This window comes from Mustelus asterias, unplaced genomic scaffold (assembly GCF_964213995.1).
Source record: "Mustelus asterias unplaced genomic scaffold, sMusAst1.hap1.1 HAP1_SCAFFOLD_924, whole genome shotgun sequence".
Lineage (NCBI taxonomy): Eukaryota > Metazoa > Chordata > Chondrichthyes > Carcharhiniformes > Triakidae > Mustelus > Mustelus asterias.
The window spans coordinates 125197-142883 of NW_027590870.1; the positions used below are offsets into that span (position 1 = coordinate 125197).

The 17687-nt window shown below is 57.0% G+C and overlaps 1 protein-coding gene across 1 annotated transcript in view; it reads left to right on the forward strand.

The window, feature by feature from the left end:
* The window catches only part of LOC144487611 (synapsin-2-like), a gene marked incomplete at its 5' end in the record, with an annotated part of 139874 nt that extends 125190 nt beyond the window's left edge, over positions 1-14684 (forward strand). Inside the window, 4 exons of the mRNA XM_078205700.1 lie at positions 7267-7416; positions 10210-10261; positions 11549-12344; positions 14549-14684. Coding sequence (XP_078061826.1) covers positions 7267-7416; positions 10210-10261; positions 11549-12344; positions 14549-14684 — 1134 coding nt within the window. The remainder of the gene's footprint in view (positions 1-7266; positions 7417-10209; positions 10262-11548; positions 12345-14548) is intronic.
* Positions 14685-17687: the final 3003 nt, after the last annotated feature.

Consider the following 17687-nt stretch of genomic DNA (forward strand, 5'->3'; position numbering starts at 1 on the left):
CTGATATACCCCACACCCCTCACTGTATCACACTGTTATATCCCACACCCCTCACTGTAACACTCTGATATATCCCACACCCCTCACTGTATCACACTGTTATATCCCACACCCCTCACTGTAACACTCTGATATATCCCACACCCCTCACTGGAACACTCTGATATACCCCACACCCCTCACTGTAACACTCTGATATACCCCACACCCCTCACTGTAACACTCTGATATACCCCACACCCCTCACTGTAACACACTGATATACCCCACACCCCTCACTGTAACACTCTGATATACCCCACACCCCCTCACTGTAGCACTCTGATATACCCCACACCCCTCACTGTAACACTCTGGTATATCCCACACCCCTCACTGTAATACTCCGATATATCCCACACCCCTCACTGTAACACTCTGATATACCCCACACCCCTCACTGTATCACTCTGATATACCCCACACCCCTCACTGTAACAATCTGGTATACTCCACACAAGTCACTGTGACAATCTGATGTACCCCACACCCCTCACTGTAACTCTCTGATATATCCCACACTCCTCACTGTAATACTCTGATATATCCCACACCCCTCACTGTAATACTCTGATATATCCCACACCCCTCACTGTAATACTCTGATATATCCCACACCCCTCACTGTAACACTCTGATATACCCCACACCCCTCACTGTATCACACTGTTATATCTAACACCCCTCACTGTAACACACTGATATACCCCACACCCCTCACTGTAACACTCTGATATACCCCACACCCCTCACTGCAACACTGATATACCCCACACCCCTCACTGTAACACTGATATACCCCACACCCCTCACTGTAATACTCTGATATATCCCACACCCCTCACTGTAACACTCTGATATACCCCACACCCCTCACTGTATCACAGTTATATCCCACACCCCTCACTGTAACACTCTGATATATCCCACACCCCTCACTGTATCACACTGTTATATCCCACACCCCTCACTGTAACACTCTGATATATCCCACACCCCTCACTGGAACACTCTGATATACCCCACACCCCTCACTGTAACACTCTGATATACCCCACACCCCTCACTGTAATACTCCGATATATCCCACACCCCTCACTGTAACACTCTGATATACCCCACACCCCTCACTGTAACACTCTGATATATCCCACACACCTCACTGTAACACTCTGAAATACCCCACACCCCTCACTGTAACAATCTGGTATACTCCACACCCCTCACTGTAACACTCTGATGTACCCCACACCCCTCACTGTAACACTCTGATGTTCCCCACACCCCTCACTGTAACACTCGGATATACCCCACACCCCTAACTGTAAAACTCTGATATACCGCACACCCCTCACTGTAACACTCTGATATACCCCACACCCCTCACTGTAACACTCTGATATATCCCACACCCCTCATTGTAACACTCTGATATATCCCACACCCCTCACTGTAATACTCCGATATATCCCACACCCCTCACTGTAACACTCTGATATACTCCACACCCCTCACTGTAACACTCTGATGTTCCCCACACCCCTCACTGTAACACTCTGATATACCCCACACCCCTAACTGTAAAACTCTGATATACCGCACACCCCTCACTGTAACACTCTGATATACCCCACACCCCTCACTGTAACACTCTGATATACCCCACACCCCTCACTGTAACACTCTGATATATCCCACACCCCTCATTGTAACACTCTGATATACCCCACACCCCTAACTGTAAAACTCTGATATACCGCACACCCCTCACTGTAACACTCTGATATACCCCACACCCCTCATTGTAACACTCTGATATACCCCACACCCCTCACTGTAACACTCTGATATATCCCACACCCCTCATTGTAACACTCTGATATATCCCACACCCCTCATTGTAACACTCTGATATACCCCACACCCCTAACTGTAAAACTCTGATATACCGCACACCCCTCACTGTAACACTCTGATATACCCCACACCCCTCATTGTAACACTCTGATATACCCCACACCCCTCACTGTAACACTCTGATATATCCCACACCCCTCATTGTAACACTCTGATATAACCCACACCCCTCATTGTAACACTCTGATATATCCCACACCCCTCACTGTAACACTCTGATATAACCCACACCCCTCATTGTAACACTCTGATATATCCCACACCCCTCACTGTAACACTCTGATATATCCCACACCGCTCACTGTGATGGGTTTCTCCGCACTGTATGCGACAGAGAATCAAGTGGGAGTTGCTAAACTCTCAATCTTGACCATGAATCTGAATTGAAGCGAGCAGGAGTGCTGGTGGAGCCCTCTGGGTGTGATACAGGGACTGCGACATTGGAGTCTCTTCATCTCAGTGAGGGAGGGAATTGCTGTCCATGTTTTGCTGAGAGGGGGAGCTGTGGACAATTGATGCCATGTACGTGAATTAGCCATTGCTGCAGCACTCACATGAGTCACCTGGACAGCAGGTCGATTTGAGGACATCTGTGCTTGTGCCAAGTGCCACGTTCAGAGAATAAAAGTCCTTTTGACTAAATTGCCCATCTCCAATGCACTCTCATGGAAGACTTGACCAATTAAATTCCCAATGTGAGCCACTGCTGCCCCAGTCAGGGGCTCACACTTCCTTCTCAGTCAGGGTATAGTGTGTCAGAGCCCATATTCCTGAGACCTGAGCCTTGGCTGAAAAGGTTGGGAATGAGTGCTGAGGGAGTGCCGCGCTGTTGGAGGGTCAGTGCTGAGGGAGCGCCGCACTGTGGGAGGGTCACTGCTGAGGGAGCGCCGCACTGTGGGAGGGTCAGTGCTGAGGGAGCGCCGCACTGTGGGAGGGTCAGTGCTGAGGGAGCGCCGCACTGTGGGAGGGACAGTGCTGAGGGAGCGCCGCACTGTGGGAGGGACAGTGCTGAGGGAGCGCCGCACTATGGGAGGGTCAGTGCTGAGGGAGCGCTGCACTGTGGGAGGATCAGTGCTGCTGGAGCGCCGCACTTTGGAGGGTCAGTGCTGAGGGAGTGGCGCACTGTGGAAGAGTGAGTGCCCCACACTGTCGGAGGGTCAGTTCTGAGGGTGCACCGCACTGTCCGAGGGTCAGTGCTGAGGGAGCGCTGCATTGTGGGATTGTCAGTGCTGAGGGAGCGCCGTTGTCAGAGGGTCAGTGCTGAGGGAGCGCCGCACAGTGGGAAGTTCAGTGCTGAGGGAGCGCCACACTGTCGGAGGGTCAGTGCTGAGGGAGCGCTGCATTGTGGGTGGGTCAGTGCTGAGGGAGCACAGCACTGTGGGAGGGTCAGTGCTGAGGGAGCGCCGCACGGTGGGAGGGTCAGTGCTGAGGGAGCGCCCGCACTGTGGGAGGGTCAGTGCTGAGGGAGCGCCGCACTGTGGGAGGGTCAGGGCTGAGGGAGCGCCGCACTGTGGGAGGGTCAGGGCTGAGGGTATGCCGCACTGTTGGGGGGTCAGTGCTGAGGGAGCGCTGCATTGTGGGAGGGTCATTGCTGAGGGAGCGCCGCACTGTGGGAGGGTCAGTGCTGAGGGAGCGCCGCACTGTGGGACGGTCAGTGCTGAGGGAGCGCCGCACTGTGGGGGGGTCAGTGCTAAGGGAGCGCCGCACTGTGGGAGGGTCAGTGCTGAGGGAGCGCCGCACTGTGGGAGGGTCAGTGTTGAGGGAATGCAGCACTGTGGGGGGGTCAGTGCTAAGGGAGCGCCGCACTGTGGGAGGGTCAGTGTTGAGGGAATGCAGCATGCTTGGAACACTGGGACTCGAAGCCGACAGTTATCCATCAAATGTCATCTGTCAGAACAGATCAGCTTGTGTTTTCTGCTGTGTCGACTTGTGGGATCCTGCTGTGCTGTATTTGCAGCGTTTGCACTTGATTGCTGCTACATTACTTTTCCAGTTGTGGGCGCAATTGAGGGATACGTGGGAAGGTGGGATTGAGGGGTACGGGGAGAAGGTGGGATTGAGGGATACAGGGAGAAGGTGGGGATTGAGGGATACAGGGAGAAGGTGGAATTGAGGGATATGGGGAGAAGGTGGGGATTGAGGGATACAGGGAGAAGGTGGGGATTGAGGGATACGGGGAGAAGGTGGGATTGAGGGATAGGGGAAGAGGGTGGGATTGAGGGATACGGGAAGAGGGTGGGATTGAGGGATACGGGAAGAGGGTGGGGATTGAGGGATATGGGGAGAAGGTGGGGAGTGAGGGATACGGGGAGAAGGTGGGGATTGAGGGATACGGGGAGAAGGTGGGGATTGAGGGATACGGGGAGAAGGTGGGATTGAGGGATACGGGGAGAAGGTGGGATTGAGGGATACGGGAGAAGGTGGAATTGAGGGATATGGTGAGAAGGTGAGATTGAGGGATACGGGAGAAGGTGGAATTGAGGGATATGGGGAGAAGGTGGGATTGAGGGATACGGAGAGAAGGCGGGGATTGAGGGATACGGGGAGAAGGTGGGATTGAGGGATACGGGAAGAGGGTGGGATTGAGGGATACAGGGAGAAGGTGGGGATTGAGGGATACGGGGAGAAGGTGGAATTGAGGGATATGGTGAGAAGGTGAGATTGAGGGATACGGGAGAAGGTGGAATTGAGGGATATGGGGAGAAGGTGGGATTGAGGGATACGGAGAGAAGGCGGGGATTGAGGGATACGGGGAGAAGGTGGGATTGAGGGATACGGGAAGAGGGTGGGATTGAGGGATACAGGGAGAAGGTGGGGATTGAGGGATACGGGAGAAGGTGGGATTGAGGGATACGGGGAGGTGAGATTGAGGGATACGGGAGAAGGTGGAATTGAGGGATATGGGGAGGTGGGATTGAGGGATACGGGGAGAAGGTGGGATTGAGGAATATGGGGAGAAGGTGGGATTGAGGGATACGGGGAGAAGGTGGGGATTGAGGGATACGGGGAGAAGGTGGGGATTGAGGGATATGGGGAGAAGGTGGGATTGAGGGATACGGGGAGAAGGTGGGATTGAGGGATACGGGAAGAGGGTGGGGATTGAGGGATATGGGGAGAAGGTGGGGATTGAGGGATATGGGGAGAAGGTGGGGAGTGAGGGATATGGGGAGAAGGTGGGGATTGAGGGATACGGGGAGAAGGTGGGGAGTGAGGGATATGGGGAGAAGGTGGCATTGAGGGATACGGGGAGAAGGTGGGGATTGAGGGATACGGGGAGAAGGTGGGGATTGAGGGATATGGGGAGAAGGTGGGATTGAGGGATACTGGGAGAAGGTGGGTCATTTGTGGTGTGCTGATTAAGCTGTTCTGTGTAAACTGTTCAGAGTGAATGGGATCAATGATCTGATTCTGTAGCTGTTTTTCAATGTTGGCACTCTTTCGCTGTGAGGTGCAGGGATCCCTCATTCTGTGAGCTACGCTCTGTAGACCCAGCACTGTGTTCATGTTGAGGCGGTTCTGAACTGTGTAACCATTCTCCAGTCACTGTAGAGGATGGAAAATCTGAGCCTGTGTTCCCGCTATTGTTATCCACCGCCCCAGCGGTCTACACAGTGCCGTCACATCAACATTCTTGTAATACACAGAGGATCCTGGGCTGAACCAAACATGGGAAAGGCAAAAATCCCCGCCACATATCTCAGCATACAGTCATTCACATTGCTAGCCAGCTTGCTCCCTCTGCCAGTGATTCAGGGAACTGACGTACATACAACGTACATCATTGGATTGAGGGATATGGGGAGGCGCTGGCCCTCCCACAGTGCGGCGCTCCCTCAGCACTGACCCTCCCACAGTGCGGCGCTCCCTCAGCACTGACCCTCCCACAGTGCGGCGCTCCCTCAGCACTGACCCTCCCACAGTGCGGCGCTCCCTCAGCACTGACCCTCCCACAGTGCGGCGCTCCCTCAGCACTGACCCTCCCACAGTGCGGCGCTCCCTCAGCACTGACCCTCCCACAGTGCGGCGCTCCCTCAGCACTGACCCTCCCACAGTGCCGCGCTCCCTCAGCACTGACCCTCCCACAGTGCGGCGCTCCCTCAGCACTGACCCTCCCACAGTGCGGCGCTCCCTCAGCACTGACCCTCCCACAGTGCGGCACTCCCTCAGCACTGACCCTCCCACAGTGCGGCGCTCCCTCAGCACTGACCCTCCTACAGTGCGGCACTCCCTCAGCACTGACCCTCCCACAGTGCGGCGCTCCCTCAGCACTGACCCTCCCACAATGTGGCGCTCCCTCAGCACTGACCCTCCCACAGTGCGGCACTCCCTCAGCACTGACCCTCCCACAGTGCGGCACTCCCTCAGCACTGACCCTCCCACAGTGCGGCGCTCCCTCAGCACTGACCCTCCTACAGTGCGGCACTCCCTCAGCACTGACCCTCCCACAGTGCGGCGCTCCCTCAGCACTGACCCTCCCACAATGTGGCGCTCCCTCAGCACTGACCGCCCCACAGTGCAGCACTGACCCTCCCACAGTGCGGCGCTCCCTCAGCACTGACCCCCCTACAGTGCAGCGCTCCCTCAGCACTGACCCTCCCACAGTGCGGCGCTCCCTGAGAACTGACCCTCCCACAGTGCGGCACTCCCTCAGCACTGACCCTCCCACAGTGCGGCGCTCCCTCAGCACTGACCCTCCCACAATGCGGCGCTCCCTCAGCACTGACCGCCCCACAGTGCAGCACTGACCCTCCCACAGTGCGGCGCTCCCTCAGCACTGACCCCCCTACAGTGCAGCGCTCCCTCAGCACTGACCCTCCCACAGTGCGGCGCTCCCTGAGAACTGACCCTCCCACAGTGCAGCACTCCCTCAGCACTGACCCTCCCACAGTGCAGCGCTCCCTCAGCACTGACCCCCCACAGTGCAGCGCTCCCTCAGCACTGACCCTCCCACAGTGCAGCGCTCCCTCAGCACTGACCCCCCACAGTGCAGCGCTCCCTCAGCACTAACCCTCCCACAGTGCGGCGCTCCCTCAGCACTGACCCTCCCACAGTGCGGCGCTCCCTCAGCACTGACATTCCGACAGCGCGGTGTTCCCTCAGGACTGGCATGTGGGTGGGTTTCCAGACTGGGTGCCGGGGTAGGTGTGTCCGGAGTGGGTCTTCGACCCCACGGCCCCCTGACCCGGAGGCGAGAGGGTGAGCGAAGCGGTTTGGTGGGCATGGGGTGGGGGGGGGGCACCTGTTATTTCTGTGACCTCCTTCAGCCTCTCATGTTGACCCTGAACGCTGTGTTGCTATTCTCTCCCCCAGGTGATGGACTGTGCCATGCCGCTGATTGGGGAACATCAGGAGGAGGACAAACAACTGATTTCTGATCTCGTGGTGGCTAAAATGGGTCAGATTCTGCCCAGGACCCTCATTCCATCTCCAGTCAGACCCCCCACAGCCCAGCAGCCTCAGGTAAAAACTGGACACTCGCAATATGGAAGCTTTCAATTAGTCCCACGCTCTCCTCTCGCTCTATCCCCCTCCATATCCCTGTACGGATTCCCCTGTCCGGTATTTCTCCAATTCCCCAACCCTCCTGCCGCTGCGAGTCTCTGTCTCCTCACTCACACGACCGAAACCTCCCTGCGATGATGACGGCCTCGATTAAATCTCCCCCGCTTCACCCTCTCTGCTCTAAAAGGAGAATCATAGAATCCCGACAGTGCGGAAAGAGGCCGTATGGCCCATCGAGTCTGCACAATCCCACCCTATCCCCGTAACCCCACATGTTTACCCTCTTAGTCCCCCTGACACTGAAGGGCAATTTAGCAGGCCAATCCACCTAACCCGCCCATCTTTGGACTGATCCCAGCTTCTCCCAGTCTCTCTCTCTCTCTCCACGTCAACCCTCGTCCCCTCATCCCTGGGGACATAGAACAGTACAGCACAGAACAGGCCCTTCGGCCCACGATGTTGTGCCGAGCTTTATCTGAAACCAAGATCAAGCTATCCCACTCCCTATCATCCTGGTGTGCTCCATGTGCCTATCCAATAACCGCTTAAATGCTCCTAAAGTGTCTGACTCCACTATCACTGCAGGCAGTCCATTCCACACCCTAACCACTCTCTGCGTAAAGAACCTACCTCTGATATCCTTCCTGTATCTCCCACCACGAACCCTATAGTTATGCCCCCTTGTAATAGCTCCATCCACCCGAGGAAATAGTCTTTGAACGTTCACTCTATCTATCCCCTTCATCATTTTATAAACCTCTATTAAGTCTCCCCTCAGCCTCCTCCGCTCCACAGAGAACAGCCCTAGCTCCCTCAACCTTTCCTCATAAGACCTACCCTCCAAACCAGGCAGCATCCTGGTAAATCTCCTCTGCACTCTTTCCAGCGCTTCCACATCCTTCTTATAGTGAGGTGACCAGAACTGCACACCCTCCTGGGTAGATCTCCCTCCACCCTCACCCCTCCCCGAAATCCCTCCTAACGTGCTGGAGCTGAGCTCCAGAATTGAAGGCCGTACTGTAGCTGAGGTCTGACTTGGGTTGTAAAGTTACTCACTTGCTTTAGAATTCTAAGCCATCTACTTACAAAAGATCCCCCAAACCTCCACATCTCTCCATTCCCCTTTTAATTATACCATTGCTCATCCCAGCGATGATGTTTCTGTAAGGATGTATTCCACTGAAATCCCCTTCGAGCTCAGGAAACTTTCTCGTGTGTGGTGATTTAAAAAAAAAAAAAACTTTTTGAGATTATGCTGGTATTCTGTGCAGGTGAAGAAGGTTGTGTGGGCATCCAGGGTTAAATAAACCCTGGAAGGTTATTCGAGAGGGCTGTGAGGGTTAAGAGATAAATGTGTTAGGCTGATGAATTTGTCACGAGAGGTGATGGAGGGTTTGAGTCACAGATGAATAGTCGAATCAGAAATTTGCATCAGGAGATAAGTGGGAAACTTGGTTTTTCAGCTTCTGAATTTCAAAAGTGAGGTGACAAGAAGCATTTGCATTTTACAGCAGTTCCGTGAGTAAACGGGGGTTATATTAAAGTTGTATCATAGAAATCGTAGAAACCCTACAGTGCAGAAAGAGGCCATTTGGCCCATCGAGTCTGCACCAACCACAATCCCTCCCAGGCCCGACCCCCATCTGTGTATCCAGGGATAATTAAACAGGGAGATGGTTACTAGAGATAGACTAGAGTCTGAGAGGGCGAAGTGATAAAAATGTTCGGTTGATGCATTTGTAATCATAGAATCCTACAGTGCAGAAGGAGGCCATTCAGCCCATCGAGTCTGCACCGAACACAATCCCACCCAGGCCCTACCCCCACAAACCCATGCATTTACCCTAGCTAGTCCCCCCGACACTAAGGGGCAAATTAGCAGGGCCAATCCGCCTAACCCAGACATCTTTGGACTGTGGGAGGAAACCGGAGCACTCGGAGGAAACCCACGCAGACACGGGGAGAACGTGCAGACTCCACACAGACAGTGACCCAAGCCGGAAATTGAATCCGAGTCCCTGGCGCTGTGAGGCAGCAGTGCTGACCACTGTGCCACCGTGCCACCCTGGAAGGTTATGGAGGGTTTAAGTCATAAATGAATAGGTTGGATCTGAAATTTGCATCATGAGATAAGTTGGAAATTTGGTTTTACAACTGTTGAATTTCAAAAGGGAGCTCAGAGGCAACGGGACAGGTGCATCTTACAGGAGTTCCCTGAGTAACCAGGGAGAGGTTTATTAAATTTTACTGACCCAGTCAAGGCACAAATTAGAACATGAAGGATTTTTATATTTGGTGTTTTTTAGCTGGGCAACTTTCATTTTGTGCTGAGGTTTTTTTAAGCATCTTTTTAATAAGTCCTTTTAATATTCTTAAAGGCGTTACTGGGGTTCTAAGCTTTTGGGGGTCAGTAGCTCTTCCTACACAACAGAGATAAAGTTTATAATCGGCGAGACAGACTTCTCTCTGGGATCGGGAGTGCTCAGACGTAGCATCGGCTGTGATTGTAACAGGTTTAAGAGTTGGGAACTCCAGGAGAATTCCTTGGGATGGATAATTAATAGCTAATTGTGATTGGGAGAGAGAGAGAGAGAGAGGTGGTTTATTCTGCTGTCGTTGGAGTGCCAAGCTAACGATGTATTTTCCTGTGTGTCTTATTCCCCCCCCCCTCCGCCCCCCCCCCCAAACCCCCACCCCACCTCGCCGCAGATGTCCCCACACCCGATGCCGACGCAGGCTCCCTCACGGCAGAGCCCCGGGCTGCAGCAAGGACCCCTCCCCCAGCAACGCCCTCCTCCACAAGGTAACCACAGCACCGCCATGCTCTGATGGCTGTGTCGCACCCTGGCCTGCGGACCTTGGTATTTCTGCCATTCGGGGGGTGGGGGGGGGGGGGGTGGTCCTGCAGACCGAACCACTCACTGCCTCGTGGGGTGGGAGGGGGGTGGAATTGCTACAAGTGGATCGGACCACCTCCCTCCCCCACAGTGCACGTGGTGGGGACAGCTAGCCTCAGCAGATCATTTTCTACCCCAATGGACTGAACCATGAGGATTCTCAAACATTCACTCTGAACACCAACCCCCCCAGTTCGATACTCATCTGTAGAATTCAAACCACAGAGATTATGTACTGTAGGGACCAACAGGCTGGGGGGAGACATTCTGTCATTTCCTGATCTAATACTGGAATCTGCTCTGGAACTGTCCTGGGATTGACCAGATTTCCATTACCCTTCGGGTGAAGAGGTCGCTCCTGAGAACAGGAATCTCGAGTGGATGGGCTGGAATGATAAAGGGATGGGACAGTTACTGTGTAAATAGCATTGCCGAGACTCCCCCACCTGCAGGAACTGTGTTCAGTTCCTGGCACGGGGTCAGTGAGAGACTAATCGCACAGACGAGAATGAATGTGTTCAGTTCTGGGCCCAGGTCACTCAGAGACTAATTGCGCAGACAAGAGTATGTGCTCTTCAGTTCTGGGCCCAGGTCACTGAGAGACTAATTGCACAGACAGGAGTATACGCTCTTCAGTTCTGGGCCCAGGTCACTGAGAGACTAATTGCACAGACAGGAGTATACGCTCTTCAGTTCTGGGCCCAGGTCACTCAGAGACTAATTGCGCAGACAAGAGTATGTGTTCTTCAGTTCTGGGCCCAGGTCACTGAGAGACCAATTGCACAGACAGGAGTATACGCTCTTCAGTTCTGGGCCCAGGTCACTCAGAGACTAATTGCGCAGACAAGAGTATGTGCTCTTCAGTTCTGGGCCCAGGTCACTGAGAGACCAATTGCACAGACAGGAGTATACGCTCTTCAGTTCTGGGCCCAGGTCACTGAGAGACTAATTGCGCAGACAGGAGTATACGCTCTTCAGTTCTGGGCCCAGGTCACTCAGAGACTAATTGCACAGACGGGACTGTTTAGTTCTAGGGGCCGGGGTCATTGCAAGACTATTTGGCAGACGGGAGTAACTGTGTTCAGTTCCGGGGTCGCGGCTGTTAATGTGCAACATCTCGAGGGGCTGAATGGCCTCCTCCTGTTTCTGATTTAATAATAACTAGATTAACTCCTTTTTTTTTACTATTACAGGGGGTCCTCAACAGCCTCCCGGACATCAGCCTCATCGCCAAGGCCCTCCCTCACATCAGAGGCCTCCTCCACAAGGCCAGCAGATCCAAGGCCTGAGCCCACAGTCTGGCAGTCCCTCTAGCCACCAGCAGAGAGCGGTAAGCCCCACGGCCCAGGCTCCTCCACCCATTCAGCGCCAACTGAGCCCCGTGGGGCAACCTGCCCAGCAACAGCAACAGCAACGCCAGGGGCCTCCACAGCAGGCCCGGGCACCCAACCAGCCATCACCGCAGCAACAGAGGCATGCCAGCGGTGGGCAGGGTTCACCCCAGATGCCCCGGCAACCAGCGGGCCTGGTCGGCCAGCACTCCCCCCAGCACCAGCGCCAACCGGGACCCGGGGCACAGCAGCAGCCACAACAACAACGGCAGGCCTCCTCCGGCCCACAGCAGCAGGCAAAACCTCCAGGCCCCACCCCCAGCCAGCCTCACCGCCAGACGGGTCCCGGAGGCCAACAGGCCCAGCATCCCCGGCAGCCGGGACAAGGAGGGCCGCAGCGGCAAGGAGGCCCGGGAGGCCAGCAGCCTCAGCGTCAACCGCAAGCAGCCCCGCCCCAGCAGAGGGGGCCCGGGCAGCAGCAGCCGTCCAGGCAGGTGCCCCCCACCACTCAGCAGCCCAGGCCTGTCGTCCAAGGCCAACAAGGGCAAGGCCCGATGGGTCCAGGCCAGCAGCAGGGCAGGCCATCCATCCAGCAGAAGCCCCCATCGCTTCAGAAGGCACCACAGCAAGATGCGCCCCCACCTCATCCTCAAATGAAGTAAGTATTGTTTCAGCGGTTAGAGCTTTGGCCTTGTGTGGTCCAGTTAAACCTATACAGTTCAGAGTTATTTAGGTAAACCGAATTAAGCTGACTTCAGCCCAGTTATGCCTAGATTGGCCTGGCTCAGGATTGAGAGGCCTAATGGGCTGAGTTTGGCCTGGTTCAGGCCCTTGAAGCCTGCCTGGTCCTGGTTGGGCTTAGGCTAGTGAAATCTAGTTAGGCCCAGTTCAGCAGAATCAGGTTGGTGTAGTTTGGCACAGCTCGGCCTGGTACAGGTGGGTGAAGCTGGGTTCAGTCCAGAGTGTCCTTAGCTCAGCCCAGAGTGGCCTTAGTGGGTCCTCACTCAGCCCAGAATGGTCTAGAGTGGCCTAGCTCAGTCCAGAGTGGAAAATGGTGCATGGGTCCACCCAGAGCATCCTACTTGGGCCCACAGTGGCCTAGTTCAGTCCTCCTGCAGTTTTCTCCATTAACTCTTGCCTCAGGGGAGGTCTTGCAGTCTGGGCAGCTCCTGAGACTGGCTGTTAAATTTGAGAAGCCTTGGGCCTAGTTGCTCAGCTCCAACCCCAGGTACCTTGAGGGGACCTGCAATACGCGCTTCCCCCCCAAGGCACACTGACCCGGGGGCTGCAGGGCGGTTGACAGAGTACAACCCCCACCCCGTTGAGATACATCCCATCCAGCCCTCAGACCACCTTCCCCGAAATTCTACGGACAAAGCTCTGTGTCTTATTAAGGGTTAAGGAGTCTGTTTCCTACCACGCCCGATGCCTCTAGAGGGTTTGCGTTTGTGATGACCCTCCCACAGTGCGGCGCTCCCTCAGCACTGACCCTCCCACAGTGCGGCACTCCCTCGGCACTGACCCTCCCACAGTGCAGCGCTCCCCCAGCACTGACCCTCCCACAGTGCGGCGCTCCCTCAGCACTGACCCTCCCACAGTGCAGCGCTCCTTCAGCACTGACCCTCCCACAGTGCGGCGCTCCCTCAGCACTGACCCTCCCACAGTGCGGCGCTCCCTCAGCACTGACTCTCCCACAGTGCGACGCTCCCTCAGCACTGACCCTCCCACAGTGCGGCGCTCCCTCAGCACTGACTCTCCCACAGTGCGACGCTCCCTCAGCACTGACTCTCCCACAGTGCGGCGCTCCCTCAGCACTGACCCTCCTACAGTGCGACGCTCCCTCAGCACTGACCCTCCCACAGTGCGGCGCTCCCTCAGCACTGACTCTCCCACAGTGCGACGTTCCCTCAGCACTGACCCTCCCACAGTGCGGCGCTCCCTCAGCACTGACTCTCCCACAGTGCGACACTTCCTCAGCACTGACTCTCTCACAGTGCGGCGCTCCCTCAGCACTGACTCTCCCACAGTGCGACGCTCCCGCAGCACTGACCCTCCGACAGTGTGGCGCTCCCTCAGCACTGACCCTCCGACAGTGCGGTGCTCCCTCAGCACTGACCCTCTGACAGTGCAGTGCTCCCTCAGCACTGACTGTCCGAAAGTGCGGTGCTCCCTCAGTGCTGACCCTCCCACAATGCAGCGCTCCCTCAGCACTGACCCTCCCACAGTGCGACGCTCCCTCAACACTGACCCTCCCACAGTGCGACGCTCCCTCAGCACTGACCCTCCCCCAATGCGGCGCTCCCTCAGCACTGACCCTCCCACAATGCAGCGCTCCCTCAGCACTGACCCTCCCACAGTGCGACGCTCCCTCAGCACTGACCCTCCCACAGTGCGGCGCTCCCTCAGCACTGACCCTCCCACAGTGCGGCGCTCCCTCAGCACTGACCCTCCCACAGTGCGGCGCTCCCTCAGCACTGACCCTCCCACAGTGCGGCACTCCCTCAGCTGGTTTGGGGCCTCGAACCCAGGATATTGTGGCTTTGCAGCAAGAATGCGGCCTGATTGGCCAGGACTGCCTGTGTGGAGGTGGGAGTGAGGGAGGGAGAGAGATAGGAGAGAGAGAGAGACAGGGAGGGAGGGTGCGGGTGGGAGAGTGGGAGAGATGCCATATTATTGCAGTGAGATTGGTGCACACCTTGCCTGCCGGTACAGACTGGGCAAGGAGCGAGGCTCTCTGATGCCCATTCGATCGGGACAGCTCCATCCTGGGATGTATTGTCCTGAGCTGTGGTGTGGTCTGAAACGAGAGAGTGTGACCGTGTCTCATGTGCTTAATAGTAATCTTCTCACATTACTCTCCAGCAAATCACAGTCTCTGACAAATACCTTCAACATTCCAGAAACTCTGCTGTCTCGTACAAGTCTCAGTCATGATGAGGTAAAGGCCGAAACTATTCGCAACCTGAGGAAATCCTTCGCTAGTCTCTTCTCTGATTGAGGGAGCTCCTCTCTCTCTCTCCATCCCTTCCTTTTCTCCCTCTCTCCCTCCGTCACTCTCTCCCTCCCGCCATCTCTCCCCCTTCCTGCCAGCGCTCTCTGCGCCCCCCCATCCTCCCTGCTCCGACATCCCTCGCCCTCTATCTCTCCCTCGACGTCTCTCAGTCCGTCTCCCCCTGGTCCTCACTCCCCAGCTCTCTCTCTTCTCTCTCTATAGCCCACTCTCTATCCTTCCGTCTATCTCTCTCCCTCCCCGTCTCTTTCTCAGCCCCTCTTCCACCCAATCTCATCCCTCCCAGTCCCTCCGTCCAAGTCCCTCTCCCCCTCTATCTCTCCTTCCATCATTCCGTCTCCCTCCATCTCCTAGAACCTCCCTTTCTCAGACTCTCTCTCCCTCCCTCCCACTCCCTGTATCTTGTGGACCCTCCCCCCCTCCCTCTATCCTCTCCCTCCCTCTCTCTCCTCTCCCTCCCTCTCTCTCCTCTCCCTCCCTCTCCTCTCCCTCCCTCTCTCTCCTCTCCCTCCCCCTCTATCCTCTCCCTCCCCCTCTATCCTCTCCCTCCCCCTCTATCCTCTCCCTCCCTCTATCCTCTCCCTCCCTCTCTCTCCTCTCCCTCCCTCTATCCTCTCCCCCCCTCCCTCTCTCCTCTCCCTCCCTCCCTCTCTCTCTGTCCCTCTCTCCCATTCTCACTTGCAGCTCGCTGTCCCAGCAGCAGTCGGTTGCGCCGAGGCCCCCGGGGCTTTTCTGTGGATCACAGACGGACTTTTCTCACGCGATAGTGTCCGGCAGGGACAGACAAACTGCATGTAACCTTGTTCAACCCTGCCCCCTCATTATCGATAGAATCAGATCGATCTCACAGAAAAATAATCTCCGGCCAGGTACAAATACCACCCCCTGCCCCGATCACAGCGGAGTCTGAGACTGCCTCTCCCACACGCACCTGTTAACTACTTGGCCCCCAAGGGTGACAGGCCGGGGGGTGCAGTCCCAGTTAGAGACCCTCTGCCCTCCTCCCCCCGCTTCCCCCTTCCCGAGACCCTCCTCCATGCATTGGTTATTCGATGGTGAGTGTTGGGGGTCCCGGGGGAGGGCACATTCCGAGCCAGCCCCTGCGACCATTGACATTATTTCTCACCCATTGTCTTGGAGCGCACAGGGCAGGGGGGGAGGCCATTCGCTCCATTGCGACTGTGCTGACCCCTCTTGAGACAGCTCCGATTCTGCCCTCCCTTTTGAGGGTGAATCTGCCCTCCTGGGCAGCGCCTTCCGGATCACATCAAAAAGATGTCGGTTCTTTTACCGATTCTCTTCAATCTGTCACCCCTGCGGTTAGCAACCCTCTTGCCAGTGGTCAGGCCTCAATGCCAGGCTGCAGGAGGCCTGATTGACCCGGAAACCAGTACTGGTCACCGATGGAAGAGAGGCCCCGGAGACTGGTTAACGGTTGCCAACACTGGTTGACGTCTTCCTGGTGGTTATCGCATGACCTCCCACCCTCCCCCCCCCGCCATTCCCCCTCACTCACACACCGACTTGGAAATATATCGGCCGTTCCTTCACTGTGGCTGGGTCAAAATCCTGGAACTCCCTCCCTCACAGCAGTGTGGGTGGTACCTACACCACACGGGACTGCAGCGGGTTCAAGATGGCGGCTCACACACTACCTTCTCAAGGGGCAACTAGGGATGGGGGTAAATGCTGGGCTAAACAGCGACACCCACATTCCCTGTGAATTAATAAAGAGTGCAAGGATACCGCAAAGAAGCCCTGAAAGTTAGAGTTCAAGTTAAGAGTTCCTCGGTGGAAATAAAGTTAAAGTGAAGGAGGCCAGAGCCAGGAGGCCTTGGCCTGAAGGCCAGGGCCTGGAGGCCTCGGCCTGAAGGCCAGGGCCTGGAGGCCTTGGCCTGAAGGCCAGGACCTGGAGGCCTTGGCCTGAAGGCCAGGGCTTGGAGGCCTCGGCCTGAAGGCCAGGGCCTGGAGGCCTTGGCCTGAAGGCCAGGGCCTGGAGGCCTCGGCCTGAAGGCCAGGGCCTGGAGGCCTCGGCCTGAAGGCCAGGGCTTGGAGGCCTCGGCCTGAAGGCCAGGGCCTGGAGGCCTCGGCCTGAAGGCCAGGGCCTGGAGGCCTCGGCCTGAAGGCCAGGGCCTGGAGGCCTTGGCCTGAAGGCCAGGACCTGGAGGCCTTGGCCTGAAGGCCAGGGCTTGGAGGCCTCGGCCTGAAGGCCAGGGCCTGGAGGCCTTGGCCTGAAGGCCAGGACCTGGAGGCCTCGGCCTGAAGGCCAGGGCCTGGAGGCCTCGGCCTGAAGGCCAGGGCCTGGAGGCCTTGGCCTGAAGGCCAGGACCTGGAGGCCTTGGCCTGAAGGCCAGGGCTTGGAGGCCTCGGCCTGAAGGCCAGGGCCTGGAGGCCTTGGCCTGAAGGCCAGGGCCTGGAGGCCTCGGCCTGAAGGCCAGGGCCTGGAGGCCTCGGCCTGAAGGCCAGGGCCTGGAGGCCTCGGCCTGAAGGCCAGGGCCTGGAGGCCTCGGCCTGAAGGCCAGGGCCTGGAGGCCTCGGCCTGAAGGCCAGGGCCTGGAGGCCTCGGCCTGAAGGCCAGGGCCTGGAGGCCTCGGCCTGAAGGCCAGGGCCTGGAGGCCTCGGCCTGAAGGCCAGGGCCTGGAGGCCTCGGCCTGAAGGCCAGGGCCTGGAGGCCTCGGCCTGAAGGCCAGGGCCTGGAGGCCTCGGCCTGAAGGCCAGGAGGCCTCGGCCTGAAGGCCAGGGCCTGGAGGCCTCGGCCTGAAGGCCAGGGCCTGGAGGCCTCGGCCTGAAGGTCAGGGCCTGGAGGCCTCGGCCTGAAGGCCAGGGCCTGGAGGCCTCGGCCTGAAGGCCAGGGCCTGGAGGCCTCGGCCTGAAGGTCAGGGCCGGGAGGCCTCGGCCTGAAGGTCAGGGCCGGGAGGCCTCGGCCTGAAGGTCAGGGCCGGGAGGCCTCGGCCTGAAGGTCAGGGCCGGGAGGCCTCAGCCTGAAGGTCA